This window comes from Pteropus medius, unplaced genomic scaffold, assembly GCF_902729225.1.
Source record: "Pteropus medius unplaced genomic scaffold, Ma_sr-lr_union100, whole genome shotgun sequence".
Taxonomy (NCBI): domain Eukaryota; kingdom Metazoa; phylum Chordata; class Mammalia; order Chiroptera; family Pteropodidae; genus Pteropus; species Pteropus medius.
The window spans coordinates 6963064-6990861 of record NW_024351731.1 but is presented as its reverse complement, the minus strand read 5'-3'; the positions used below and the strand labels follow the sequence as shown (position 1 = coordinate 6990861).

Below are 27798 nucleotides of genomic sequence, written 5' to 3'. Positions count from 1 at the left end.
GCATACCTGCTCATGGCCTCACAGATGCCCCAGGGACTGAGGCCAGCCCCGCGGTCTGGTGGCCCCCCCCGCCCCCCTGTCCAGGCGTGCCCTGTGCAGGGCAGCTGGAGCCTGTGGGGCACGGACAGCCAGGGCTGAGTGGCCAGGCCCCTTGGTGGGACTGTCCCCGCCAAGATCGGTGTCTGTGAGCTTGAATTTTAATTAAAGGAAACTGGGTTAAGTGCCTCCAGCGAGCGGCGGCCTCAGCGCTCCCCGCCTGGCGTTTGTACTTACACTGCAGCTTCGGGTCCCCTGGGCGCCGCTCACTTGCACACGTTATTTCTCTAGCGGGCCCTCAGAGGCTGCAGGCTGGCAGGACTTACTCCCAACTTGCAGATGGAGAGATCGAGGCCTGGGGGGGCAGAGCTGAGTGGTAGGGCTGAGCCATGCCCGAGAGCAGGTCTGCCGTGGTGCCCGTGTGCTTGGACACCCAGGCCGGCCCAGCCGCCCTCGGCACTCACGCATCAGACCACAGTCCCCGGGTGCCACCCCCTTCTGCGTGAGGTGGAGGTGGGGTCCGAGAGCCTCCGAGGGGAGAGACCTGCAGAGCTTGGGCCTGAGCGGGCACCGAGGACAGGTGCCACAGGGTCTGGGCCTCTGCCCTCGCCTTGCCGTTTCAGCCAGCTCTCCGCCGGGCCCGAGCGGCACCTCCTCACGGAGGCCCCTGCTCTTAGGGGCGTCTTCAGGTCGCGGCGATGTGCACATGGGGCTAGCCAGCACCCCTTTGCCCAGACTTGCCAGTGGGGTGCGGGTAGCGGGGACTCCACAGTGACAGCACTATAAGCAGAGTCCGAGCTGACACAGAATTAAGCTCAATTTGCATAAACAAGTTGCTGCTGAAATTCGCCCCGAGGGGTAAAGCCCCATGCCCTTGTCGAGTCTGGAGGCCGGCTGGTCTCCACGTGTCCGGCCCCCAGGCCCCTCATCCCTGTGGCAGCCCGCGGGTGTGGCCGCTAGGGGCAGCTAGGGGGAGTGGGTGGGCCTCGGTTGGTGCCTCCCAGGCAGCCCTGAGCCTGGGGCCTGCGGGGGGCGCCACTAAGTGGGGGCATCAGGGACTTCCTGGTGTGCCCTGGTGGTCATGTCCGGGGGGTGTGCATGTCCCCTCCCCGTGGACCACCAGGGTCTCACAGGATCCCGCCTGGTTGGTGGGGTCAGGGGCACCTGCACCCCTGCGTGTGGGAGGTAGGGGAGCACCCGGCTGACGGCCACTTCCCTGTCCCTGCAGGTCCCTGGTGCTGAACCGCCTGCGTCCTGCCGTTGGGGTGGGGAGAACCCAGCCGGGCTCCCCTCGGTGGCGGAGCAAAGGCTACCGCTGCATCGGAGGGGTCCTCTACCGAGTGTCTGCCAACAAGCTCTCCAAGACCTGCAGCCGGCCCGGCGGGGGTGGTGACGGCGACGGGGGCAGCAGGCCCCTCCTGCGTGCAGGTGAGGCTCCTGCCGGCGGGGTCAGGAAGCCCCAGGGCCTGGCCCAGTGAGTTGCCCGTGTGGGCGGCTTCCAGCAGCAGGCAGGGCGCTGATTCGGAGGCCCCTGAGGCCCGTGTCCCCAGGGAGGGCCCCTGCAGGCGGCGGCTCTCGCTTGGCTGGGCGGCCCCTGATTCTTCATTGTTCGCTCCTGGACAGAGGAGATGAGCCAGGTATGGTAAATGAGCCGGGCGAGTGAACACCTGGGGCCGCTGCGCCCCGAGTCGCATGGGCAACGCCTTCCAGCTGTGTCTGCAGGCGGCAGCCTGGGGAAGCAGGCCCAGGAGGAGGAAGTGCCCTGGGCTCGCTTGTGGTATAAGTTAACTCGAAAAACAGGATGGTTTCAGTCCAGTTCTACCTTCTTCCTTTTCTGTCTAAAGAGAAAAAGGGGAAAGTCGCAGGCAGGTCGGGACTGCAGAGGCCCGGGAGCCCCCCACACCCTGCCGCACTGCCCGAAGGGACGGGGGGAGCCCCCAAGCGCCCCCCAGAGCCTCTGTCTGCAGGACTCAGGGCACCTGCTGCCCCCTTCCAGGCACGGAGGGCTGGTGCCCCAGGAGGGAAGGCGCTGGGGCCCGGAGGCCGTGGCTCCACACTGCCCGTGCGCCTGTTTTCCCGCCTCTCCCGCGACCTCCCGGTCTGGGCCTCCGCGGCCTCAGGGAGGAGCGGGTGCAGGGAGGCCAGCCTGCGCCTGCCCCCTCTGCTCTCAGCAGCCCCCACTCTGGCGGCCCCCGATCCCCAGAGCGTGAAGCCGCGTGGCAACAGTGCACGTGGTCTGTGGGCCCCACACAGCTGTTGGCACAGCTGAGGGCAGGGTTCTCGGGCCCCTCCGTTCTCTGCCTACTCCACAGGGGCAGACGGCGCCACAGGGGGCTCGTGCGCAGCCGCTCTGCATTGTCTTGGTTGGCCCCGCATGGTGGCCTCTGTGCTTTGAGCCTTTCTTGGGGCCTCCGTGGTGAAAGGCACACCCGATTGTCTTTCTGATCCCTACAGCTGACCTGGCTGGCTGGCAGGACCCAGGCTCTGCTCCCTGCTGTCCTTGCTCACTGAGGATCGTACAGAGCTCACTGGCCAGCAGACCAGATACCCTGTCTGCTCATGTCCTCCACCAGGCATGTCATAGGGCCACCACGGCCACCCGCCACCTGGCTTGTCACTCCCCATTGTCCCCTGGTTCCCACAGCTGGAGGCGAGGTACCTGGAGGCTGAGAGAAAAAGACAGGTTTGCACTCAGCACCTCATCTGCGTGGGTCCACCCAGAGCCGCCGTCTGGGCCCTGAGTCCAGCCCTGGAGAGAGTCCAGGCTGCCGTGGAGGCGGCGGGTGGCAGTCAGAGCAAAAGAGGGACCAGCGTCAGGGGCCAGTGGCCGGGGGGTGCTTCCTGTCTCCCCAGCACAGGCCCTGCTGGGGGGGAGCTATAGCCCTCCTCATACTGGCTTCTCCCCCACACACTCCCCAGCCTTCAGGCAGTAAAGCGAGGCGAGGCCTGGGCAGGGTGGGGGCAGGACAGAGGCAGAGCTGCCTGCACCCCCCTCTGTGAGGAAGGGGCCTGCTCTGGCTCTGTTGGGGGCTCCCCAGCTGTGTAGGAATTAGAGAAATTCCTCCTCTGTGGCGGATCTTTGACTTCAGCGAGTGCACCCCTCCTGGCCCCTCCTGGCTGCTGGGCTTCTCCAGGGCACTCAGCCCCTGCGGGTGCCAGCCACCCCAGGCTTTGAGGGGCAGGGGAGTGCCCAGGCCTCAACTGTGCCTCCTTGTGGGCAGACCTCAGCCTCCTGGACCCTGGAACCAGGCCCTGCCCTTCCAGGCCCGAGCCCACCTGCCCCAGGGCCCAATCCCGAGACCCCTCTGCACAGGCTTTGGCCTGGGGCCTGGTGCTGCGCCCGGCCTGGTGTGGCATGGCCCCACCGTGCTGGAGCAGAAGTTGCAGGTCCACCCGCCAGAGCCACCTTGCTCGGCCTAGGCTGCAGGGCTGGCCCCTAGGCCTCCAGGCCTGAGAGAGAGGTAGACGTGGGCGGTCTCCTCGCTGCTGCTAACGGCCACCGCGCGGCAGGTTGTGGGTCTGTGCGCCTCAGCTCTGCCGTCCGTCCACTCTGGTTGCTGCGAGGTCACACGTTCCATTACAAGGTTCCGTCCTGTCTGCAGCCAGGCACCGAGGCCCCACCCACTGCCTCCCTCCCTCCAGACGCCTCTTCCTGGGGCTCCCTCCGCCATCCTAGTCTGCTCCCCACGGCTGACCTCAGACCCAGGGCAGGGTCAGGGAAGAGGCTGCAGGGACAGGGGAGTGACCTTGGGGACGGGGCTGCAGTGCTATTCTGGGACATCCCTGGGCAGTGCGAGTTCTCTCGAGGGCCGCGCCTCCCGGGCTGCAGGTCTGGCTTGTTCGGCACCTCCAGCCTCCGCACCCTCTCCAGGCGGCTGCCTGAGGTGCGTTTTTAACACCACAGAGCGTTTGAGAAGCCGCCTCCTGTTCTTGGCAGAACTCTCAGCGTGAGCCCCACAGTGGCAGCTTTTTGAGTAAAAAGTGCAAAGGGGACCAGGCCTAGGGACCACGGTCTGACAGGCGGACACGTAATGATAGCGGTCCCTGGCAAGAGCAGATGGCGCCACAGCGTCACAGGCAGCCTGGGTGACAGCCAGGGAAACGCGCTCACCAACAGCTATCAAATTGCACTCTGTCACCCACCGGCTGGCAGGTGTATGGTACCACGTGCCATCTGGACCGACCAGTGTCCTCAGCCTGGGAACCAGGACACCATGGTCCCCTCAGTCTGCCCCCAGCCCCCTACACTGTAACCAGTCTGAGCCACCGTGCGAAGCACTCTCCTCCCACCGGGGGTCCCGCTTATTAGCCTTGGAACCACCCTGTTTAAACTTGAGACTGTGGTTCAGAGAGGGACAGACACTGGCAGAGGGGTGGCTCCAGCGGGCAGAGAGGGCGAGAGTGCCCAAGGGGTAGTCAGGGTTTAGCAGTGGCCAGATGTGGGAAAGGGGCATCTGAAGTCCAGCCTGTGGGGGGCACGGGAGCTTGGCTCTGGACAGGCCACATGGCGTGTCAGCACTTGTGTGACTGGGTGGGAGCTGGTGGCCCCGGGAAGGTTGCCTCGGGGAAGGGGAGGCAGGGTGTCTGCAGGGGCAGGAGGGCGCCTCCCCAGACCTCCCATGCAGCTCCAGTGGCAGCTCAGGGCCAGGCAGCTTGGGGACGTCCCTTTAAAGCCTGGATGCTTTGTCATCGCCTCAGGTCGCTAGAATTTCTGAGTGATGTCACTCGTGCCTCCTACCACCAGATCCATTTCAGCAGCTGCCTGTGAGAAATCGGATCTGGTCTGGGAAGGGTCATGTGTGTGTGTGAGGACCTGGGGAGCCTTGGTGGCCGTCCCGTGCAGGCTCTTGCCGTGCCTTGCTCTCGGTTCTGGGGGTTACTTCATGTCTGACAGGCAGGCAGGGGGCTGCACTCTAGCCTCGATCCTCCTCCCTCAGGGCGAACTCACACCAGCGCAAGACAGTGTCTCCCGAGCCCCAGCTGCCCTGCTGTGAGCATCACCTGGTGCTCCCGTCCTGTCACCACTGTCCACTTTGTAAACAGCTTCCCCCGGGTCCCACGTGGTGACCTCAGAGGGGCCTTGCTTGGTCTCTGCACTTGGGGTTTTGCGGAGTGTCTGCGAAGCACCTCTGTGGTTTGGGGGAGCAGGCGCCCACCAGGGCCCACAGGGCTGGGAGCCCAGCGTGGCCGTCGGGGCCTCCGCACCCGCAGAACCTGGTGTGACGAGGTCGGCTTTGTGGCCACTTTTTTTTTTTAATTTCCCTTTGCAACCCTTTAAATACATAAAAACCATTCTCGGCTACAGCAAAGCCAGGTGGCATCCCTCGGCAGAGGGAGGTGGCGGGCCCCCCCGCACCCGCTGTTCTGGTACCACCTGCCTTGAGGTGAGCCCACCGGCCAGCAGCTGTGTGGCTTCGGGAGCCACACGGCCGGACCTAGTCCCTGCACCTTGTCCCTGTGGGACACCTCGGCTGCTCCCCTGCACCGGGGGTGGGACTGGGTGTTGGCCTACAGGTCCGCTTCCTTAGCACTGTGTCCCCAAGGGGCCTGGCAGGGACCCCGCCCGAGGGAAGGACAGCAGTGCCTGAGCGGAGGGTGGGGACCCTAAGGGGGCTGGAGCCAGGGAAGGGGCGGTTGGCTTGGTGCGACCAGGCCCGTGGGCTCTCTCCCCACAGGCCGGTTGGACCTTTCCAGCAGCTGCAGTCGCTCCCTGGCCAGGTACGTCCCTGGGGCTGTGGGGGGGCGGGGGGCCCCGCGCAGCCGCGGCCTCACGCCGCCCGTCCCCCGCAGCCGGGCGGTGCAGCGCAGCCTGGCCATCGTGCGGCAGGCCCGGCAGAGGCGGCGGCGGAAGGAGCAGGAGTATTGCATGTACTACAACCGCTTCGGCCGGTGCAACCGCGGCGAGCGCTGCCCCTACATCCACGACCCCGAGAAGGTGGCCGTGTGCACCAGGTGACCGCCGGGGCGTCTCGGGTGGGCGGGCCCAGGGTCTGGCCTCAGCAGCGCCTCACACCCTCCTTGCCGTCTGCACAGGTTCGTCCGGGGCACGTGCAAGAAGACGGACGGAACCTGCCCCTTCTCTCACCACGTCTCCAAGGAGAAGGTGAGCGGCAGCTCGCGGGCCTCCCCTGCGCGTCCCCTGAGGCCCCTGCCAGGCCCCGGCCCCCCGGGTCTTCCCTGAGGAGCTGGGGACATTCCCTTCCGGCTGCCATTTACCTTAGCTGACCCCGAGGGTGTCCACAGGCCACACAGGAGGGCTTCACCTCCCCCAGGGCTCGGAGGTGTGTGTGGGGGGGTGTCCCACAGATGCCTCCAGGCGGCTGCGCAGGGGACAGGGGCACACAGCGGGCCCTCTGGTCCCAGGCCCCCACCCCGTGGGCCCCAGTGAGAGAGCAGACCCCACTGCAGGCCTCCACGGCTAGGGGGAGAGCCAGGGCAGGCAGGTGGTCCCAGTGCCTGCTGGGAGTGGGTGGGGCTGGGAGCTCTGAGGTCAGGGGTCAGCGCTGGCTGGGAGGCTTGGAGCAGGGAGTGGGGTGCGCTGGGGCTGGGGAGGCCGTGGCAGCTCAGGCGCGATCTGGCAGGGGCGATGCTGCTGCACAGCTGTTCCCCTTGAGGAACTCGAGAAGAATCAGCATTTCTCTCCGTAATAGAGCTTCCAAACTCTGCTGTGAGCAGTTTGGAGATTCGCGTGAGTTTCGGGTTCATTAGCCGCCAGCTGCAAGGCGGGCGCTCACCCTGGGCTGCGCAGTGCGGACGCCGCGCCTGCGCCCCGAGTTCCCGTCGCTCTTATTTGTGTGGACGCGGCGGAGCAAACAAGGTTAATTGAAACGAGAGCGGGGCCCCCTCTCGCAGCGGCCTGCTGACAGCGGAGTTCCGTTCGGGGTGCGCTGGCTTCATTATCCTTTTTATTAGAGCTAATTTGGGCTCTAGATCAAAAGCCACATTAAGGGATTGTCTGCAGCGCAGCGCCGCCAGCCCGGCCGCCCCCTCCCCTCCGCCCGCAGTTAAAAGGCAATTAAAGATAAACTTCGCGGGCCACAGCGTAGAAATCGCCCTTTGTCTCTGCTTTCTCCCTCCTCCTCAGCCTCCCCTCTGCCCCGCAAAGTGCAAAGTGCAGCGAGGAGCCCCAGGGCCAGCGCGTGGGGACCCGTTGGGGGCTGCAGTGGGGTTTGATGGGGCGAGTCTGATTGACAGAGGGAGGAGCAGGGCAAGCTCTCCCTCACCCCCACCCCTGCCGAGACCCCAGGTGTGAGACCCGCAGGGATGAATGACCCTGGTGGCAGGTACTAGTCAGTCCCTGTGAGAGGGGCAGGGCCGGCAGCGCCCAGGAGAGGAGTCAGGGCCAAAGGTAAGGCGGGCTGAGATCCGAGGCCCTCCTGCTGGCCCTTGGGCCTGTTTCCCCCGGTGGGGACGGGGTAGGTTGCACAGCTCCCTCTCCAGCCTGCAGGCCAGGCGCTGCTGGGGCCACACAGCCCTGCCCAGGCCACCTACTCCATGTCCCCCACCAGGTCTCCCATGGGCCGCCTGCCAGGCCTCCACAGTGCCAGCCTGCGGTCAGTGCGTGGACTTGGGCTGCTCCCAGGCGGCTTCTTGCCCACTGAGTCCACCGCCCACGCTTCTTCCCTGGGCAGGGTGGGGTCTCCAGCCCGCGGACGCTGCTACTTCCCACTCATCAGGCAGCTGGAAAACTTGCGGGATTTCCAGACCCCGTAGGCCGTCGCCCCCCAGCCCGTGCCGTGTAGCCCCACAGCCTGGAGACTGGGCAGGCTCAGAGCAGGGGACGGACCCCGGCAGCAGCACATCTGGGCCTGAGCCGCCCTGTGGTGCCGGAGCCAGCCCTGCCTCCATGGCCTCGTCCTGCCTGTGTGACCGTGCCTCCTGGGAAAACCAGGGTCTGATGTGGGGGGTGGGCAGCCTTCACCTGGCCTGGCCCCAGGTGCCCTGGCTCTTACTGGCTGCCTTCCTGCTGACCGGCACTGTCCAAGTCACCCTGGGGCAGGACCACATGAGGGTTTCCAGCCATGAGGCTCGTGCTGGCCACGGGACTGCAGGCGGGTCCTTGGAGTCCTGGCGTTTGTACCATCAGGTGGGGTGCAGGTGCCCGACAAGCATGGAGTTGCTGCGAGGTCTGCTGGCCCTCACTGCCCACCCCTTCCCTGACAGATGCCCGTGTGCTCCTACTTCCTGAAAGGGATCTGCAGCAACAGCAACTGTCCCTACAGCCACGTCTACGTGTCCCGGAAGGCAGAGGTCTGCACCGACTTCCTCAAAGGGTACTGCCCGCTGGGCGCCAAGGTGAGCGTGCAGGCGGGCAGCACCCGACACGAACCAGCGGCGCCCCGGTGCCTGAGGTGGCACTGGGAACTGGGGAACGGGGCGACGAGGGGCCATAGTCGCCGCCTGTTGCCTCACCTGTCAGGGTGAGGGCGGCTGCTCTGGGAGTTCCCAACAGCTGAGCAGCGGGCTCCTTCCTCCTCAGTGATGTCCCACCAGCCCCCGTCCCCACACGGGCCTGCGTGGACGATGTGGCCCTGGTCTGGGGACCCCTGGATGGGCCTCTTTAGTCCCTGGCACCCCAAGAGGGCATCTACTCACCCACCCAGGGGCCTGCGGCCACCCTGTCCCCAACACTTGTGAGTGACCGTCCTGCCTCAGGGGCCTGCATTTAGATTGGGGGGACCCCCGGTGAAGTTGAGGACGTGGGTCCTGCACTGCAGGTGCCCAGGGTGGTAGGGCTGGACCTTGGGCAAGGGGAGTATCTATCTGTGCAGAGCCAGCCGCCCTAGACTCCCCAAGTGTCACACTGTAATCACGGGAAGCCCGACCACAGCCCTTCCTGTGCACCACCTCCTGCCGCCTCCCCGAGCTGGGGACCTGAGGAGCTGGCGAATCACCTGGAGGGACACCGCCCTGTAGAGGAGGAGGGTAGGACCCCTACAGAGGCCACACACGATTATTGTAGCATACTCCAATTTAAACGAAACAGCAAAGCGACGTTCAAGTTCTTCTAGCGGAAGTGCTCATGGCGCCCGTTTCCGCGTGGGCGCTGTGCGGCGGCGGCAGGATGGATGGCGGCTTGTGATCACGCGTGGGAGAGCGCCGAGCGGGCCAGACGTGCGGGCGCAGCCCGGGCGGGGGAGGGGTAACCGAGTCTCTAAGTGGTGCAGGTAGTGCCGAGTGAGCTGAGGGCCTGGACCCCCCGACCCCCGCCAGGCAGCCGCCAACCCGCCCCTCGTCTCAGTGACTGCGCCTGGTCCGGGCATCAACTCAAGTGGGACCGTGTCTGCTCCTCTCACGTAGGGCGATGCTGCGTCGTCACTGCTGCGTTCCTGTGTGTGGCACCCTGTTGGCCTCTGGGCCACCTCTGCTTACCCCTGCATGTGCGGGTGGAGCTGGGGTTGTAGCTTGTGGACACTGACTAATGCCGCCGGAACGCTGACATCAGGTGTCTCTTCAAGTCACGGCTCTTGCCTCCTCTGGCGAGGCCCGGGGCGTGGGTCGGGGCGTGGGACGGGGCGTGGGTCGGGGCGTGGGACGGCTGGATAGGAAGCTGCTGGATCTGAGGCCCCGCCAGCTGTTTCCCGTCGCGGCCTCAGCCTTCAGCCCCTCAGGGGCCTGCCCGCCGCCCGCCGCCCGCCGCGTGCTCGCCCCGCTTCCTCACAGCCTCCGTGCACATGGTGCCCCTGTGGTTCCCACTGTGGTTTTGGCGGCACCTCCCTGGCGACACGGTGCCGGGCATCTCGTCCCGTGCTCGTCGGCCATTGCTGTGTCCTCTCTGGCCCTTCACCTGTTTCTGAATTGGTCGCTTGGGGGATTTTCGTGGTTGCGTTGCAGGTGTTCTGAAACTCCTAACGCATTCTGGAAGTTCGCCCCTATCTGGATAAGTCATTTGCAAAGGCCCCCCCCACCGTTCCACGGGCTGGCTTTTCACTCTGAGTAGTGCCCTTTGCTCCATAGTTTGCCTGATTTTTCTTTTGCTGCTGCCTGTGCTTTTGGTGCCATGTCTAGAAATTTTTGTCAAATCCAGCTTTCCCCTTGTCTTTCCTTCTAAGAATTTTGCAGTTTTAGTCTACGACCATGCCACCCTGAACACGCCCGATCCCGTCTGATCTCGGAAGCGAAGCGGGGTCGGGCCTGGTTAGTACTTGGATGGGAGACCGCCTAGGAAGACCGGGTGCTGTAGGCGTAAAAAAAAAGAATTTTGTGGTCTTAGCTCTGATGTTTAGGTCGTTGATCCCTTTGAGTTAATTTTTGTGCGCGGTGTTGGGCGACGGCCCAGCTTCCCCGGCAGCATCTGCTGAGAACACTGTGCCGTCCGCAGGGAATGGTCTTGGCACCTTGTCGAGAATCTCTTGACCACACACGTGAGGGTTTATTCCTGGGTTCTCTGTCCTAGCCCGTCGGTCTGTGTCTCTCCTCGTGCAGTGTTTATTGCTGTAGCACTGGCAGTTTAGAAATCAGGAAACGCGAATCCTTTAAGCTTTGTCTTCTTCGGCCATTTGGGGTTCCTTGAGGTCCATGTGAATTTTGGGGATGGGTTTTTTGTTCTCGTTACCAAAAAAAATAAATAAATAAATAAAAAGATGGACCCTTTGGGATGCCGATAGGGGCTGCTCTGAGCTGGACGTCACTTCGGGGAGAACTGTCATCTCGCCAGTGCTACGCGTCCCGGCCCGTGGACTCGGGGCGCGGTCTCGCTTGTCGAGACCGCCTCCTTTCCCTCAGCAACGCTTTATAGTTTTCACTGTGTGTACAAGTCTTTGGCCTCCTTGGTTAAATTTATTCCTGAGTGTTATAAATGAAATTTTAAAAAACAATCGCTTTTAAATGCTTTTTAGGTTGTTCATTGCAAGTATTTGGTAACATAAATGCTGTTGTACGTTGCTTTTAAATCCTGAAATTTTGCTGAATTCGTTTATTAGCTCTAACAGTGTTTTGTGGTTTCTTCATCTGCTAACAGATCATTTTCTTCCCCTTTTACTTGGATGTTTTTTATTTTAATACCGTAATTTATTTACATTTGCCTGATTGCTCTGGCCGGAACTTCCAGTTTCGTGTTGAATCAAAGTGGCAGAGGGGACGCCCTTGACTTCTCCTTCGAGGAAAAGCTTTCGGTCCCCTCCCCCCCGTGCGCGTGGCGCAGGCTGTGGGCGTCTCGTCGGTGGGCTCTGTCGTGCTGAGGGTGCTCCCTTCCTAGTCCTACTTTATTTGGCCTTTTTATCATAAAAAGGCGTTGGATCTTGTCATTTCTGCCCCCATCGAGGTGACCGAGTTTTCTTGCCCTCACCCTGTGGGTGGCCACCAGCCTCGTCACCCACGCTGAGTCGTGACTGGGCTTCTGGGGTGGAGCCGCCCTCGCGCTCCGAGGATCACTCTGCCTTGGCCTTTTCACACACTGCTGACCTCGGTCTTCCGGTGTTTTCTTGAGGATTTTCACATCCATGTTCCCAAGGGCTCCTGGCCTGTAGCTTCCGTTTCTTTCCCGAACGGCCTCTGTCCGGTGTTGCTTTCTGGGTAAGTCCAGCCTCGTAGGTGGTTTTGGCTTTGCGGGGCTGGGAAGTGCTGCCGCCCCTTCGGGGTTCCGGAGGGATTTGAGAAAAACGGGTGTCCGTCCTTCTTCGAGTGTGGGGAGACTTCGCCAGGGGAGCCGTCAGGTCCTGGGCCTCTCTGCCGGCAGGTTCCTGGCCCCGCTTCGGTCCCCTTGCTGTGTCTGCGTCCGGTCACACGTTCCGGTCCCTCTAAGGTCGGTTTGGCAGGGTGTGTATTTCTAGGAATCCGTCCATTTCCCCTAGTGTTTGTGGGGGCGTCGTCTGAATGTCCCTCACGGCTTTCTGGCGTCTGCAGGGTCTGCGGTGACCCTTGCTTCGTTCCTGTTGTGGAAATTTATCACTTCTCTTTTTTCTGTATCTATTTTGCCAGATGTCCGTCAATGTCATTAATCTTTTCGAAGAGCCATCTCTTTGTTTCGTTGACTTTTCTCTTGTTTTTCTTTTCAATTTTATTGGTTTCCGCTTCTGTTGTTGCATTCTTCAATTTTAAAATTTCGATTATGTCCTTTTCTGATGAGACTGTCTATGTTTTCGTGTGTCAAGGCTGTAAGTCACCGGACGAATTCATTAATATGTTCAGAGAACCGACCTTTGGCCCGCTCGGCCTTTGTCGTGACTTCGTGACTTTCACGGATTTCTGTTCTCATCCTTTACTCCCTTCCCTCCGCTTCCTTCGGGCCACCTTGCTGTTTCTGCCCTGACTTTGAGGGGACCCTCTGCTCATCTAAGAACCACTTTGCTTTCCCTGCACCCTGCAGATTGTGAGATGTGCTGCTGTCCTCGCTGGCTTCTGAGTGTTAATCTGATTTCCATTGTTCCTTGTTCGACCCACGAGGTATTTGGCAGCGACCGTCTTAAACGCCAGGTCCTTGGGGTTCTGGGGCGTTCCGTTTGGTCTTGCCCTCTCACCCAGGAGCTTGGCCCGATGGAGTTCTCAGGCCTCTGAAAGCTGAGACGCGCTTGGTGTCTGATTCCAAGCAGGCTTCCTTCCATCATGCTTTGCTGCTCACTTGGACAATTCGAGGAACTTCTTTACATTCGATCCTGCATTTCTGGTTGTTCTCGGGAGGAGGGTTTGTCCAGCCCGGCCACCGCCTAGCAGGAAGGTCGAGCAGATGTGGCCCCACGTGGAATTTAAGTTTTCTGGTGGCACTTTAAAAAGGTAAAAAGACAAATGGCGAAATGAATTTAATGTGCCCCCGCACGTCATAAACTGCGACATGTCATCAAAGAGGAGACACAAACGTGCCTTTCGCCGTCTCCCTTTCCTGCCCAGTCCGTCTCCTCGGAGCGTCGCACTGCGTGCCAGCTGGCTCAGCCTCCGTGGCCGGGCGCGGACCGCTTAGGTCCCCGCGCCCCAGCATCTCTGTGCTGCCCGCCCAGGGCTGGCTGTCGGAGCATCTGCGGGCAGTGGGTCTGCTCTTGTCGGCTGCTGGGCCCTCTTCACCAGAGGTCCTTCCTGACCCCGCCACCTGCCCAAGCCGCCCTCCTTCCTCAGAGGACCCCGCCCTGGTGCCTCGGTGCCTCCGCAGGTCTGCCGCTCTCGGCGTGGGCCCACGAGGTTGGAGCCGCTGGGTTTCAGGACACTGTCACCAGCCGGGCCCCGTGCAGAAGGGGCTCCGGTTCCCGATGGAAGGAAGGCGTGAGCGAGCGAGCCTGGCCTGCCTTCCACTGGCGGCAAAGGGTCTGGCCTGCCGCAGGGACCAGCTGGCATGGGGTGCACTTGGTGTTGAGGGGCCTGCCAGCTCCAGCCTGCTCCCAGACACCAGCGAGAGGGGCTTCTAGTCCCTTGGTGACAGCCAGGGGCCAGGTGTGGGGACAAGAATGGGACCAGTGCCCAGATCCTGCTCAGGACGGGTGCACGCTCCCTGAGGTCCTCGGCCAGGCTCTTGGTCCTGGCTGCTGAGAGCGGGGCCACGATCCGAGGCCCCGAGGACAGAGTCCAGGAGGGAGGTGGCAGGCAGGGAGTACGTCTGGGCTGCTGTCGCACGCCCAGTGCTGCGTGGGGGTGCACCCGACTGGGTGGGCGCTGCGGCTGCTGTTAAACTGGTTGCCCACGTCTGTGTCTCCCCAGTGTGTCCCCGGCCGCCTGTCGCCTGGGCCAGCGTGAGCAACAGGGTGCCTGGGCGTGTGACACTCGGCCCTCTTTTGCCTGGTCCTCTGCCCACCAAGCCAGCTGCAGGGGGTGGGAACAGGGCATCCTCCACTGGAAGGGGGCACACAGCAGGGCCTGCAGCTCCCACCAGGGGCGGGCGGGCTGCGGAAAGGCAGGAGCAGCGGCTTCAGTCTCCCGTGCACCTGCCGCGTGGCACGCCCCCTGCGGGTATAATTAGCCGCTGCAACAGGTGTGGTGGATCGGGTGTGCGGTGGCCTCGGCCGACCCGTCACTCCCGGGCTTGAGGCCTGAGGTCCGCCAGACCTCTAGCCCCCCAGTCTCACCCACCCCAACCCTTCCCGCAGCCCGTCTTCCACCAGCATGGGTGAGCTACGGTCAAGAGGAGAGCTTAGCACCCCAGGAGCCCCTACTCGGCCTGGCAGGACCCCCAGGCGTGTCCTCAGTCTCTGAGGGGCAGTGCCCTCACCCCCTTGGGTTGCTCAGGGCGCATCCTATGGATGATGGGGACGGGACGCAGGCCAGGTGGGGTTGTTCTGGCCTGAGGGCCGCAGCCTGCCCAGAGGAAGCCTCGGCCCTGACCTTGTCCCTGACCCCAGGCAGAGCAAGCCGGCCACCCCACACAGTGGGAGGCCTCGCCCAGCTGTGCCTTCTCCCCCACAGTGTAAGAAGAAGCACACGCTGCTGTGCCCTGACTTCTCTCGCAGGGGCGTCTGCCCCCGGGGCGCCCAGTGCCAGCTGCTCCACCGCAGCCAGAAGCGCCTCGGCCGGCGAGCAGCCGCACCCCCCACACCGGAGCCCAGCGACGCGCGCCCCAGGAGCAAGGCCTCTGCCGGCCACGGGCCCAGGTGATGGCGCAGCAGCCTTGCCCTCTGGGGGATACTCAAGACCCTCTGGGGGAGCTCCTACCCCCCACCCAGCTCTCTGGGCTTCAGACCCGAAAAGAAACCTTGGTTCAAAGTTGAGAATCGAGTGACCTCCAGAGGTACCCCACCGCAGGACCTCAGGCTGGACAGAGCCAAGGGTGTCCCTGGCTGGACCAGCCAGTGCGGGCAGTCCCGCCCTGCTTAGCCGCTTACTCCATCCTCCCGGCAAGGGCAGGATCCCCTCCTGGCTGACGCTTGTGGCTGCGGCCACACATCGCGCTTACCTGCCCCCTGAGTGTGGGGACCCGTGTGGACGAGGAGGGTGGTGTGGTGCGGTGCCAGGACTCACCGGTCCTGTGATGTCACCGGCCTGTCCTTGGGCCCAAGGGCCAGCGTTGGACCTGGCTGCTGCTGCTGGCGGCTGCTGGGGCAGGAAGGGGTGCGGAGGGGCCTGGAGCCTTGCTGCTGGGCAGGCCCCTCCAGACGCTGCCCTGCCCGGGGCTGCGCCGCTCACACTCCTGCTCGCCTCCCTTTCTGCAGGAAGTCTTCAGCTGCCCAGCGCCCCCCCAGGCAGATGCCCAGCTCTCCCACCTCTGCGGCTACTGGCCTGGCCTCCCTTCCCTCCTCCCCACAGGCATCAGCCGCAGCTTCAGCCGGTCCCTTGTCATCAAGGCCCCCCTCCTCGCCTCTGCCTCCCCCCCAACCCCCTCTCTGTCCTCGGACCAGGAGGAGCTGTCGCTCCAGGAGGAGGCCGCCTCGGTGGCGACAGGCTCGGGCAGCCTCTCCCAGCTGCCTTCCTTCATCTCCCTGCACTCCTCACCCAGCCCGGGTGCCCAGTCCGGAGCCCGGAGCCCCAGGAGCACCCCCACCAAGGACTCAGGTAGGCAGCCGGCCCCCAGAGCCCAGCTCCGTCCCACCTCAGACCCACTGGGTCACAGTCTCCAGGCGGGGCCCGGATGGTTCCGCAGAGCCCAGCGTGGCCAGGCGCTGCTGTGCCGTCTCTGGCTGGCAGGTGTGCACCTGTGCCCACGGGCAGGCCGCCGCCCGCACGACCCCCCAGCCGAGGGCTGATTTAATTAGGAAGCACCCATTTCTGTTAATTTGTTCTGGAAGATCAGCGAGCACTCCTGGAGAGAACAGATGCTCCCTGTCCCCGATGAACATTTGGGGCTCGGTAAATGGCTCCACTCAGCCTTGTTTAGGAGAGAAAAGAGGATTTTATGGCTGCAAACGACCCTTTCTGTAAACACTTTACAGCTCTGCGCGCGTTTGAGTGACGATAAACCCCACGCAGCTCGGCAGGCTGCAAATTTGCGACCATACGGCTTTCATTTTATTGTCATATTTCACGGTCGTAACGCTGATGGAGGCTGCTTGCCGCAGCCCTAACAGCTCCGCCGAGCACGCTCGACGCTGGCCGCGCAGGCCCAGGCGGCGTGAAGCTGTGGCCAGGCCCTGCACCCGCCCACCCAGGACGGGGGCACCAGCTCTCTGTCTGGGTGGGCGCGGGGGGGACCCCGAAGCAGCCACTTCTTTTGTTCCTTTCTTTTATTTTTTGTAAGATCAGGAACCCAGCAGCCACCCCAGCATCGGAGGAGGCAAGCAGGGTGGGCGAGGCCCAGGGAGGCTGCAAAGACCTCCCCTGGCCTGGCGGCCCTGCCAGCCTTCCTTAGGGGGACGGGGCAGTGGCCCTGGGAGGGCCACCTGCCCCTGCAGCACCCGGTAGGCACCGAGGCCAGTGGGGCCTGACTTCCAGGCTCTGGCTTGGCTGAGCAGGTGACTGGGGTCCTCAGCCCTGAGGGGGACCCAGGAGGAGAGGTGGGCTCGCAGGGGCACGTGGACAGTGCCCCGCCTGTGGGCAGCCTCACAGAGGCGTCTGGTCAGTGGGGACACGGCCCGTGAGTTGGCTTCATAGGTGGAGGCTTCGCAAGTGCAGGCGCCTCCAGGACGTAACTGTCCTCTGGCCCCTTGCTCCTTCCTGACACGGGCGGCAGTCCTTTCGCCTGCACAGGGGCCTCGGTGTCCCTTGCCACCACCCCTCCAGCTGCCGGCACATGCCTGGGCTTCTCCCTCAAGGGTGTGGTATGGCACCTGTGTGCATTCAGCATCCTTTCCCAGGTGAGAGCATGCGCTGTGTCTGTGTGCTGCCCTGCACCTGCTATTCACAGGGCCGCCTGCAGACTGCGGTGGCTCCTGCCTGGGACCACCTGCTGCCCGGGGGACACCCAGCCTGAAGGCCACTTCCCCTACCTTCTTCTCAGCCCCAGGCCAGGCCCGCATCTCACTGGATGGTCGGACCCCAGGACAACCTGTCCAAAGCTGTTCTCCCATTTCTAACAGCTCTGTCCAGATCAGGAAGCTTGGGAGTGGGGTGGTCCTCGTGGGCAGGGCTCCTGGCGCCTGACCTTTGCCCTTCTTGGAACAGGCAAATCTCTGCACATCAAACCGCGGCTGTGAGGCCCAGGGGCCAGCCCGCCTACCTCAGCCCTGTCCCCGGAGAGGAAGGAGGTGCCGCCTGCCACCAAGCCACCCCCGGGGCCCCAGGGCCTCCCCTCCACCCTCCTGCCTCTCAGCCTTCCCTGACCAGTGCGTGCCCAGGGCCTCACCCTCTCCCTCGGGCTGGGCCCCTGCCCAGCAGGCCCCTCTGCACCCCCACCTCCCCACCCCTGGGTCCTTACCCTCCCACCCAGGACATGCCTCCAACTTCCTGCCTGAGGGATGTGGGGCAGGGCTCACCCCCAGGCCCATCCCCACTGTGGGTGCAGCGGCGGCATCGATGCGCCCTACCCTCCTGCGGCCTCCCGCCTGGCGGGCATCTGCGCTCAGCAATAAAGGTTCTGTCCTGTGTCTGCCTGGATGTCCTAACTGCCACCGCCAGCCCCGCATACCACCTGCAGGCCTCCCACAGGTCCTCAGGGTGTCCCCAGGGGAGCCAGGATGCCTGAGATTGGAGGTGCCCTGGGCTGAGGCGCCACTGGCCACAGACCCCTGGGAGCTACAGAGCCCCCTCCCTGCCCCACAGACCTCTGCTTTGTCCTTCTACCTGCCCACCTGGCCCTGAACCTAAACAGGACCAGGCAGGGCGAAGGCACAGCCCTTCACGGCCCCTGGGGAGGAATGTTAGCTTTTTCCCCACCTCCCTGACATGGCTTACAGGGTTGGCAGCCCTGTCCCCCATGGCCACGCCAGCCAGCATGATTTGCAGTGGCCCAGAAGCGGCCCTGGGGACATGGACACAGCAGGTTGGGGCCAGGGTACACTAAGCTGAGGTTCTCTCTGGAGCTGCCTGGGCATCTCAGGAGAGAGACCATGGCAGGGGACAGAGGGCAGTTGGGGCAGCTCGTCCAGGCTCATGCATCTCCCACGTTGGAGGGTGTCTCCATTTCCAGAGGAACCCAAGGAGGCCTGGCTGAGGGTTGCGGCTTCAGTTCGGGCACCTGGGAGGTCCAGATCAAGGTCTGGAGGGCACAGAGCATTGGGATATTTCCTCCCCAGAGAAGGGAGGGCAGCTACACCTGGTGAGTGTGAATTAGTGGTCCCCGTCCACGGCTGTGCCTGTCAGCTGCTGCCTCTGCTGCTGCCTGACCAGCCACCCCTGGGCAGTGGGCCCTCTAGGCCCGCCTGCAGCTTTGCGCCCCCGCCTGGAGGTGGATCTGCTGCCCGGCCGCGCGTCCTCCGGGCTGAAGCTAAAGGGGCAGCACCATCTGGCCCCAGTCCCTCAGCCCAGCCCATGCTCAGGTAGGGGGACAGTATACCCCCACGGAGCCACGCGAGGACCCAGGGGCCCTGCTCTCCACCAGGCCCTGTGTGAGACAGGGTGTTTCACACCAGCCCCAAAGGTGCCAGGTGCCAAGGTTGATTCAAATGTCCGACGGCATACGCGTAATCGAGGAGAGCAGGATTTTAAAGTCATTTCGTGATTATTGTTGGTGCCACTGCCTGGGACCCCATGCCCACATCCCTGAGCCCAGCAAGTGCCCCTGGCCCCACTGCAGCTGGCACAGCAGAGGTTGGGTCCAGAGTGAGACCCGGCCCGAACTGAGCAGAGCCCGCTGTTGGCTCACTCTCTGGGCTCGGCCCCGGACCTGCTTGGGCCAGGCACACCCAGGCTGAATGTTTGCCCAGCTATACATCCTCACCCGGCCACCCTGTGGGTCCCTCTATGCCAGCCTTGGCCCAGACACAGGGTGGGTGGGCACAACAGGAGCCTTGCCTCCGGAGCTGAGCGCTAACAATGGGGGCTGCAGACCAGCCTCAGCCTCCTGCCTGCCCCCAGGGGCCCTCCAGAAGCTCTCCACAAAGCCGAGGCTTTGGCAAGCGGTGGGGGTCAACTCTCCCTCCTTGGCCCAGATGGGCAGACAGATGCGGTTGGTTCAGCCTGACCTGAGCCGGGGCGGCTCAAGGCCTCCAGGGTGCAGACAGAGGCCCCCACAGCGAAGGGAGTGCGCCCTGGGCCCCAGTGCTGCAGCCCATCACTAGGAAGCAGCGGGTCTGACAGCCAAGGCCAGCACGGAAGGCTCCGGAAGGGCTGGGTGTTCTGGAAGCAGGAGACCCCTGCCAGGGGCTGCCATGTGCTCCTGGGCTCAGTTCTGCTCCCCCTGTTCCCTGCGACCCATTTGGGGACCCAGTCAGCTTCATCCCTGTTTCCGAGTGAGGAGGGAGCAGTGCCTCTGAGCTGAGGGTGCCCACCGGCCACCCCGGGTTCCATGCCAAGAGCCAGGCCTACGAAGACGCGAGGATGAGGGTGTAGGTCACCCCCCAACCCTGACAAAGCAGGTACCTCGGGTCTTTGCCATGGGCACGCTCCCCTCCCAGGAAGGCCGCCCACCTCTGCCCTCGCACGGACCGCCTGTAGGCAGGGCACGTGGCTTCTCAAGAACGAGCCTCGTGAATGCGGCGGCAGGTGCTGGGCCCCTGCCCAGCGGGCCCCTCTGCACCCCCACCTCCGCACCCTTGTCATTGCTGCTCCTACCAGTGGCCTGGGCATGGACGGCCAGCCGCCTGGGTGAGACCTGAAGTCACGCGACCAGCGGAGTGGTATGGGCTGGGCTGAGGCCTGCGGGCAGGGAGGAGAGGGCCTGGCTGAGCCGCCAGGCTGGAGGTGAGCGGTGGGCTTCACCTAGGGGAGATCTGGATCTGCGGTCCCGTCTGAGCTCCAGGCCAGCAGCTCTTGGGGCGTGTTTGAGGTCTTAGGTCTTAGAGAGGCGAGGTACCTGACGTGCGAGTAGTGGGCAGGGGTGCAGAGGGCACTTCGGGTGTGGGTCTGGGAGAGGCGTGGACGGGAGACGGGTTGCTGGTGGAGTCCCTCCCCAGGGAGGCAGCTGCTGAGTGTGCGACCCCAGAATGACAGTGGGCACCTCAGTGTAAGTCAAAGGAGCCTCCTAAATGGGGCAGGTGCCAGCCCTGTGGCCACCAAGCCCAGGGAAAAAAGGCTGGGCAGGAAGTGGGGCCAGAGCGAGACCTTCAGCCGGGCCCTGCCACCGAAGACTTTTTGCAGCCGCACCCCATAACTTCAGTGGCCACTTGCCCCCGCTCAGGAGTTCCCTCCCGGGAACAAAAATGACCGGTCCAGACCCCTGCACTGGTTCTTGGGCTGCAAGCACTTCCCGGTGGAGCATTGTCAGCGAGGACCGGAAAGCCCCGTGCCAACAGGACAGACACAGAACCACCGAGGGCCAAGCGTGCTGAGCTGGGGCCCCCCAGCACAGGTGGATGTGGAGCCTGCAGAGCCGGCATGCCACCCTAGCACGGCCACCTGACTCCTGGTCCCTCCCCACATCGAACCAGGCCCCCTTGACCTTGGCCCTGATGGGGGGGGGCCCTCCATCGCTCTTTGCTGAAGTTTCACCTCACATGCTGTAGGAGGGGACCAGCCCATGGTGTCCCCCTTTCCGTGACAGTGGGTGGGACCTGGGACCTGCTTCCAGTTGTAGAACCTGGCATGATTACACCGCCTTATCTCAGGTACCTGGTGGGACAGCCACGGAGAGGGGTACAGAGGGCACTGCCAGCCCCCAGCCAGCAAGATGCAGGGCCTCCGGGCCCCAGACTCAGGAAATGGGCCTGCCAGCAACCCAAGGGGGCTCGGAGGGCCCTTCCCCAGAGAAAGCCCGGGAGCAGAGGCCCCTCCCACCCTGTGGGACTCCACCAGAGGCTGGGAGAGAGCAGCTGGCCACGTGGCAATCTGTTACTAGCAATAGGAAACTGATACACTGTATCACTTGCTCACCGTCTACTTCCTGCTCTGATCCCTACTTGCAGACAGCTCCAAAGATGCTACCACAGCAGGTACCATCTGTGTCCTCCCTTCAGACTTGGGCAGACCGCTGGCACACCTCAGCCAGCGGCACCCAGCGGACCTCACAAAAACGCTGGGCACGCAGCCTGGCTCTGTCGGGTGCTCCCTCTGGGAACCAGTTGCCATGCTGAGCCTGCATGAGCCACCGAGTGGGTGGAGACTCCACATGGAGCCAGGCTAGCCAGCAGCCATTGTCATCTGCCAGGCATGGGCCTGAAGACAGTACCGATGGCTCCAGCCATCACCTATCCTCCCAAGTCCTCCTGGCTGTCTGGGTCAGAGACCAGCCACCTAGGACGAACTGTCCACTAGAGATCCCAGACCACCCTCAAACCATCAAGGTTCAGCGGATTTGTTTCCAACCAGAAATCTCTAGGCCAGCTCCTTGATGGAAGGTGCCCCTGGGGCAGCAGCCTGGCACATAGTAGGTGTTTAATAAAGATTCGTGGAGTACATTTAATGATGAGCCCCGCCCGCGCCCAGCCCCTGTGGAATTCCGTGGGTCCCAGGGCTGACCGTTGGGCGAGTGTGAGGCCCTAGGTGGGCGTGCCGGTGCTGGACTGGAAGCCGGCGCCTTTCCTGGGGCCAACTGAGACCGAGTTCCTCCCCCCAGCACGAGCAGACAGGATGGCCCTGCCCTGGTGGGTGGCTGCGGCCCAGGGCACACAGCACACTGTTTACTGGCCACTCGAGGCAGCCAGGAGGAGAGACCGGGCTGTCCCAGCCTCTGCTCCCCATGGCCAGCCTAGCACCTCCTACTGGTTCTGTCCCCACCAAACCGGCACCTTCCCCTTGCCGGGAGGGCCCTTCCTGCCCACCACAGGAGCCCGCAGGGCGGCGGACAGGTGACCCTCGATGCCCGAGTACAGGGGCACGTGGCCTCTTCCCCACCTGGCCACTGGGACGAGCAGGCGAGACCGAGACCACGCGGAGTGCACACGCGGAGAGGTGGCACGAACCCCAGAGGGTCCTGGGCCTCCCTGGGGCTCCCGTTCCCAGGCTGGGGGCGCCATGAGCTCAGATCCTGCCCGCTGGCCCAGCGCATTTCTAGAAAGCCAGTTCACCCCAAGGCCGAGGCCAGGGCGAGGGAGCTTGCCCAGCAGGGATGTGGGGGCCCTGCTCAGCCCCAGGCAGCCCCCTCCTTTGCGTTGCTCTGCGGTGGGGCTGGGGGTGGACTCGAAGCCCGAATGTCCCCGTGATTCTCCCCCAGTGCTGAACGCAGCCGCCTTGCACTTGGTGTCCCTGTCCCCTAGGGGAGGAGCGAAGGGGCGACATGTACAAGGTGAGTGATTTTGGGGGCTGGATGTGGGCTTGTCGGGTGGCTGAGCACCGGCCTGGAGGAGGAGGCACAGGGTGGGCTGATCTGCAAGGCCGCCTGGCCTCAGCTGCCCGCTTGCTTCTCTTAGGACAGGAGGAGGCACCAGGGCAGACTGGGGGCGCCACAGAACCTGGTGGGACAGCCACATGGCTCTGGGCCCGTGCTCCTGGGCCGGAGGTCAGGAGCTATGAGGAGGCCCACACTGGCCCCTGGGCTTGGGACCGAAGCCGCGCCTGGTCCAGCAGCCAGACCCGAGCCCGGCGCGAGGGGCAGAGGTCCGGCAGCCACGCAGTCCAGGGCAGGCTCTCCCTCCCAGACAGGCGGCCGCACCTGCCACACACACCAGGCAGCCTCACCCTTCTGGTCAGGGGCCACCCTCTGGACACGGGGTTTTCAGGGAACCCCAAACCCTGCGATGCGCCTGGCGAAAAACGTGCCCCGGAGTCCTGGCACCCCGCCCGGGGCCTGGGTTCTGCCCCTTGCTGGGCCATCCCTGCAGGGTGGGACCCCACGCTCTGCCTGGCCCTGCCTGAAGGCGAGGCCCTGCCCAGCCTGTAGAATGTGGGGGTAAGGCAGGAGGGGTGCCCACCTGGCACAGCGGGGCCAGGCCACGCCCATGACACCTTAGGAAGTGGAGTTTCACTCCCAACTGTACGGTCCTTTTGCGTTAGAAATAATAGGCGCCCCAGCAGGAACCAGGGCCAGCCTTGCTAGCCAAACGCCCCCAGCACGCGGCTAGGCTGCCCTGGTGACTTCCTGCCCACATCCTTCCAGACTTTTCTATGCACAAATGGTTAACACTGAATTTTTAAATGGCAAGTAGGGTAACAGCGTATAGAGAACAGCGGTGCCTGCAGCCTGGACGGCCCCTCCCGCCCCGCCCCTGGACCCCAGAGGGCGCGTCAGGGCCCCCTCCCATGCTGCGGCGCACCCACAGCTGCACCGCCCTTTCTGTAGTCTCGGGGCGCGAGCGACGGGACTCAGCGCCGCTCCCTGCAGCCCGAGCAGAGCCTTCGCGTTTGCTCCTGGCAGCAGAGTCTTCCCACCTCTGTCCTCCCTGCCCGCTCCACCCAGCCCCGCGGCCCAAACCGGGCGGGTGGGCGGCTGGGGCCAGGGACTCCTAATTCCTGAGCCGAGCCCCATGCCGCGTGCGTCTGTCCTCTGCCAGTCCCCGGTGCCCCCTTCCGTCGGCCCCTCCTCCCACTTCCCTACGCACCTGAGCTGCGCCCCTTGGAGCCGGGCTATCCCGCGCGCATCCCGCCGCACCGAGGTGCCAGCAACTTTGTTGACTGAATTCCTGAACCCGCCTGAACCGCGCTCTAAAAATAACCGGCGCGCCCCGCGCAGCGCCCGCCGGCCGCAGTGTCACCGCGTCTGGAGGACAGGAGGTCCCGGCGTCGCTACACTAACGGGCTGGACGCGGCCTCCCCGCCATCCGGGAAGGGCCGGAGAAGGGGCTGCGGAGTCACCGCCAGCGGGGTGGCTGGGGGACCGAGGCACCGAGGGGAGCCCTCTGTTCCCCAAGACTCTCCGGTCGCCCCGTCGCGGACGCAAGGCCTAGGAGATTGTAGGCCGGGCCCCGCGCCTGGCTCCCCTCTGCCTCGCGCCCCCGCGCCCCCCGCGTCCTCTGCTGGTGCAGTCCCCACGGCGGCCACCAGAGGGCCCTGCACCCCCTTCTCGCTGACGGCCGGTCACCTCCCCTTCCTCCAGTTGTTCCCCGCAGGAGATTGACAGCTCTGGGTTGCCATGGGGATAGGCAAATGAGGGCGGCAGGTCTGGGGCTCCGATTGGCCCGGGGGCGCGCGCACCTCCCAGAGAGGCGGGCCCGGGCTCGCGGCTCTATAAAGGGGAGCGCGCGGCGCGGCGCTCCGCGGTGGAGGCGGGGCAGGCGGTCAGCGGGCGGAGCGCGGGCAGCCCCACTAGCCCCAGGCGGCGGCCGCTCCGCCACCCGCCCGGCCACCTGCCCGGGCGCCGGCGTGGGGACAGAGTAGCGCGGCCGGCCCGCTCCTGCCAGCGAGCGGCCCGGGGCCGCCCGAGAGGCCCAGCCGGCGGCGTCCCCGGCGGCCGCGCCTGAGTTGACTGAGCGAAACTTTTACCCGCGCTCGTTGGCGCGGCGGCCGGGAGCCGAACCCCCCCTTCCCCCGCGACCGCCCCGCCAGGACTCGACGCCAGTGGGGGATCGAAGGGGGGGGAGAGGCCCGCGGCTCCCCCCCCAGCGCCTCGCATCGGGGCGCAAGCGAGGGCAGCGGCGGGGTCGGGTCCCCGGGCGATGGCCGCGGAGCTGGCGATGGGCGCCGAGCTGCCCAGTAGCCCGCTGGCCATCGAGTACGTCAACGACTTCGACCTGATGAAGTTCGAGGTTAAGAAGGAGCCACCCGAGGCCGAGCGCTTCTGCCACCGCCTGCCACCGGGCTCGCTGTCCTCGACGCCGCTCAGCACGCCCTGTTCTTCAGTGCCCTCTTCGCCCAGCTTCTGCGCGCCCAGCCCCGGCACCGGCGGCGGCGGCGGCGGCGGCGGCGGCGCGAGGGGCGGCGGCGGCAGCGCGGCGCAGGCCGGGGGCGCCCCGGGGCCAGCGAGCGGGGCCCCCGGCGTTTTCGGGGGCGCCTCGGGGAAGCCGGCGCTGGAGGATCTGTACTGGATGAGCGGCTACCAGCACCACCTCAACCCCGAGGCGCTCAACCTGACGCCGGAGGACGCCGTGGAGGCGCTCATCGGCAGCGGCCACCACTCCGGGCACCACGGCGCCCACCACCCGGCGGCTGCTGCGGCCTACGAGGCCTTCCGGGGCCAGAGCTTCGCGGGGGGCGGCGCGGACGACGCGGGCGCGGGCCACCACCACGCCGCCCACCACCACCACCACCACCACCACCACCACGCCGCCCACCACGGTAGCGCTGGCCACGGCGGCGGCGCGGGCCACCACGTGCGCCTGGAGGAGCGCTTCTCCGACGACCAGCTGGTGTCCATGTCGGTGCGGGAGCTGAACCGGCAGCTCCGCGGCTTCAGTAAGGAGGAGGTCATCCGGCTGAAGCAGAAGCGGCGCACGCTCAAGAACCGCGGCTACGCACAGTCGTGCCGCTTCAAGAGGGTGCAGCAGCGGCACATTCTGGAGAGCGAGAAGTGCCAGCTCCAGAGCCAGGTGGAGCAGCTGAAGCTGGAGGTGGGGCGCCTGGCCAAGGAGCGGGACCTGTACAAGGAGAAATACGAGAAGCTGGCCGGCCGCGGCGGCCCCGGGGGCGCGGGCGGGGCCGGCTTCCCGCGGGAGTCCTCGCCGCCGCAGGCCGGCCCCGGCGGGGCCAAGGGCGCGCCCGACTTCTTCCTGTGAGCCCTGCACCGGGCCGGCGCGGCCGCCGGGAAGAGGCTCGGACTCTGCGGCCCAGGACGAGGACGCACGGCCGTCCCACTCCCGCGCCGCCGCCCCCGGCCGGGTCGACCGCGGGCGCCGGACCGCAGGCCCCTCTCCGCGGCGCGGCCCCCCGACCCCCGGCCTCGCAGACCGGCGCCCGCGCACCCGCCCGCCGCGGCCCCTCCGCGCACGGGGCGGCGATCTGCAGGGGCGTCGCGCGGGCTCGAACTTCCTTCCAGGCGTCCACGTGCACCTACGCCGCGCGCGGTCCGCGACGCCACGCCGCCCCGCCCGCCGGGGTCCGCTGTCCCCTCCCGGGCAGCCCCGCCGGGCCGCCCTCGGCCGTCTTTGTTGCGTTCGCTTCCTGGCCCTTTTTTACTCCTCCTCTTTAAAGCCGTCTTATTTTCAAAGTATTTTTATTTATTTTGCTCGGTGATTAGAAAAGAAAGCCCCGAAAGAAACTCTCTCCCTCCCGCCGGGGTCACCCTCGGACGTCCGCGTGTCCCAGCATGTGTCGCTCGCTTGGAGGAGCCCGGCCCCTGCCTGCCCTCCTGCCCGCCTGCCCCGCCCTGTCCCCGCCCTGTCCCCCCGTTCCACGGAAGCCCAGGACCCGGAGGCTGCGCGCCCCGGGGGGCGGGGGTGGGGTGGGCGCGGACTCCCGCGCTGCTCCTCCTCTGTGCACCAGACCGTATTCCTGACTCCCCGGGAATCTATCTTGTTTTAACCTTTAAGAGAAATGAAAGAAAAAGTAATGCACAGAATTTCTAGTAGAAAAAAAAAATTTTTTAAGAGGAGGTTTTGGCTTGAATCTCCTGGCATGGGGGTGGGTGAAGAAAGTGTTTTTATTTTAACTTAAGTTGCGTTTCGTTTGTTTGTGGGATCTTTTTAAAGCCCGATCGCCTTTCGGACGAGCGGGAGGGAGGGCGGGAAGCCGCTGGGCCCCGCTCCTCCGCACCCCGTCCTGCGGAGCCTGGGAGCAGGTCGGCGGCAGCTCAGCTCGAGTTTTGTTGTGTCATTGCGTTTTGTTAGGTTCTTTTTTCATTTGCTACGAAACTGAGGAAAGGAAAGAAAACAAACAAAATAAATCCGTTTAAATCCAAAAGTCACTGGAGCTTGGCTGGTTTTTCTGTGGCTTTTATTTTTTGCCATATTTTCCGCTGATTAGAAGGGGGGGGGCGGTGTCCTGACCTGGGCAACCCGCGGCAGTGAGGGAAGCTGACCCTGGACCTGGAACCAGGGCTGTCAGCCACCCGCCGCCCCTGCCCTGCACCCTCCCCTCCTGGTGGCCCCCAGGCTCCCACCAAGGCAGGACTGGCCCTCCTTAGTGGTGACCCCACGTGCAGCGCCATGGCGTCTCGGTGGCATGCGTTGTTCCCAACTCTTCTGAGCTCTCTGTCCCCCACCTGAAGGGGTAGCCTGGCCTCAGTCCCCTGAAGGGCCAGGACCTGGACTGCTGGCGGCACCTCTGGAAATCTCACTGCCATGAAGTACCTGGGAGCTGCAGGACTTAGTCGACTGTCACCTCCCTTCATGACCGGTCCGAGTCTGCGAAGCGCCAAGGTTGGCACCTTCGGGAAGGGAGCTCCCTGGGGGAGGGGGCTGCCTGCTCCCTGCCTGGCGGCCTCGTACCCCGTGAGCAGCCGCCCAAGCTCACCACCTCCACCCACCCGAGAGACCGAGACGGAGAGAAGGCGAGGCCGCCGCCCACCTCTGCTTTAGAGTAAAACTCAGAGCAATAAGGTTTGAGCAAAATCCCCAAACCCGGGGGCTGAGGCCTCCTGCCGCAGGCGGGGAGCAGGAGGGGAGCGTGCTGGTGCGAGAGACGTGTGTGGGGGGCTGAGTTAAGGGGACTAAGCAGGGAGGCTGCAGGGAGCGCAGACAACCTCAGGGCAGCGCCCGGCCCCGCTGCCAGCTCGGACCCGAGGATGCCACCTGCCTGGGCTTCCTTGCACAGCGGCCGAGTCTCACCGAGGAAGGACCCACAGCCTGGGCACGTGCTCGGTGGGTCCCCTGGCCCGGGCTCGGCGAGGATCCCCTTGTTTTCGCTGTTGTGCCTTCGGGGCCATCCGGGAGCCTTCTTCCTGGCAGAGAAGGTGGATGGCCTGCACTGAGCCCGGCGGCCGGGCCAGGAGCTAATTTCTCTCTCCTCCTCTTCCAGTTTCTCTTTCCCTCCCTCCCTCTTTCTTTCTCTTTCCTCCCCCTCTCTCCCAGCGAGTTTCCCCCAGGATAGGACGGAGCAGATAAACAGACAGAGGACAGACAACAGACGTGG

General features: G+C 64.7%; 2 protein-coding genes and 1 non-coding gene across 3 annotated transcripts in view; all 3 read left to right on the top strand.

Annotated features, from left to right (window-relative positions):
* ZC3H3 (zinc finger CCCH-type containing 3) overlaps positions 1-17154 on the top strand; it is a 60652-nt gene extending 43498 nt beyond the window's left edge. Inside the window, 9 exon segments of the mRNA XM_039845981.1 lie at positions 1265-1464; positions 5712-5754; positions 5827-5988; positions 6070-6139; positions 8200-8331; positions 14362-14546; positions 15105-15249; positions 15252-15444; positions 16990-17154. Of these exon segments, the coding sequence (XP_039701915.1) occupies positions 1265-1464; positions 5712-5754; positions 5827-5988; positions 6070-6139; positions 8200-8331; positions 14362-14546; positions 15105-15249; positions 15252-15444; positions 16990-17021 (1162 nt within the window). The 3' untranslated portion in view covers positions 17022-17154.
* LOC120588917 (5S ribosomal RNA) lies at positions 10104-10222 on the top strand. The gene has a single exon (XR_005649343.1). It is a non-coding gene; the product is annotated as a 5S ribosomal RNA (ribosomal RNA).
* Positions 17155-23978: 6824 nt separating the features above from the next.
* MAFA (MAF bZIP transcription factor A) lies at positions 23979-26382 on the top strand. The gene has a single exon (XM_039845982.1). The coding sequence runs from the start codon at positions 24450-24452 to the stop codon at positions 25503-25505; it is 1056 nt and encodes a 351-aa protein (XP_039701916.1). The 5' UTR covers positions 23979-24449; the 3' UTR covers positions 25506-26382.
* Positions 26383-27798: the final 1416 nt, after the last annotated feature.

Bases quoted from the DNA above. Each gene is read 5' to 3' on its own strand.
- MAFA (XM_039845982.1), top strand. From the start codon at position 24,450: ATGGCCGCGGAGCTGGCGATGGGCGCCGAGCTGCCCAGTAGCCCGCTG.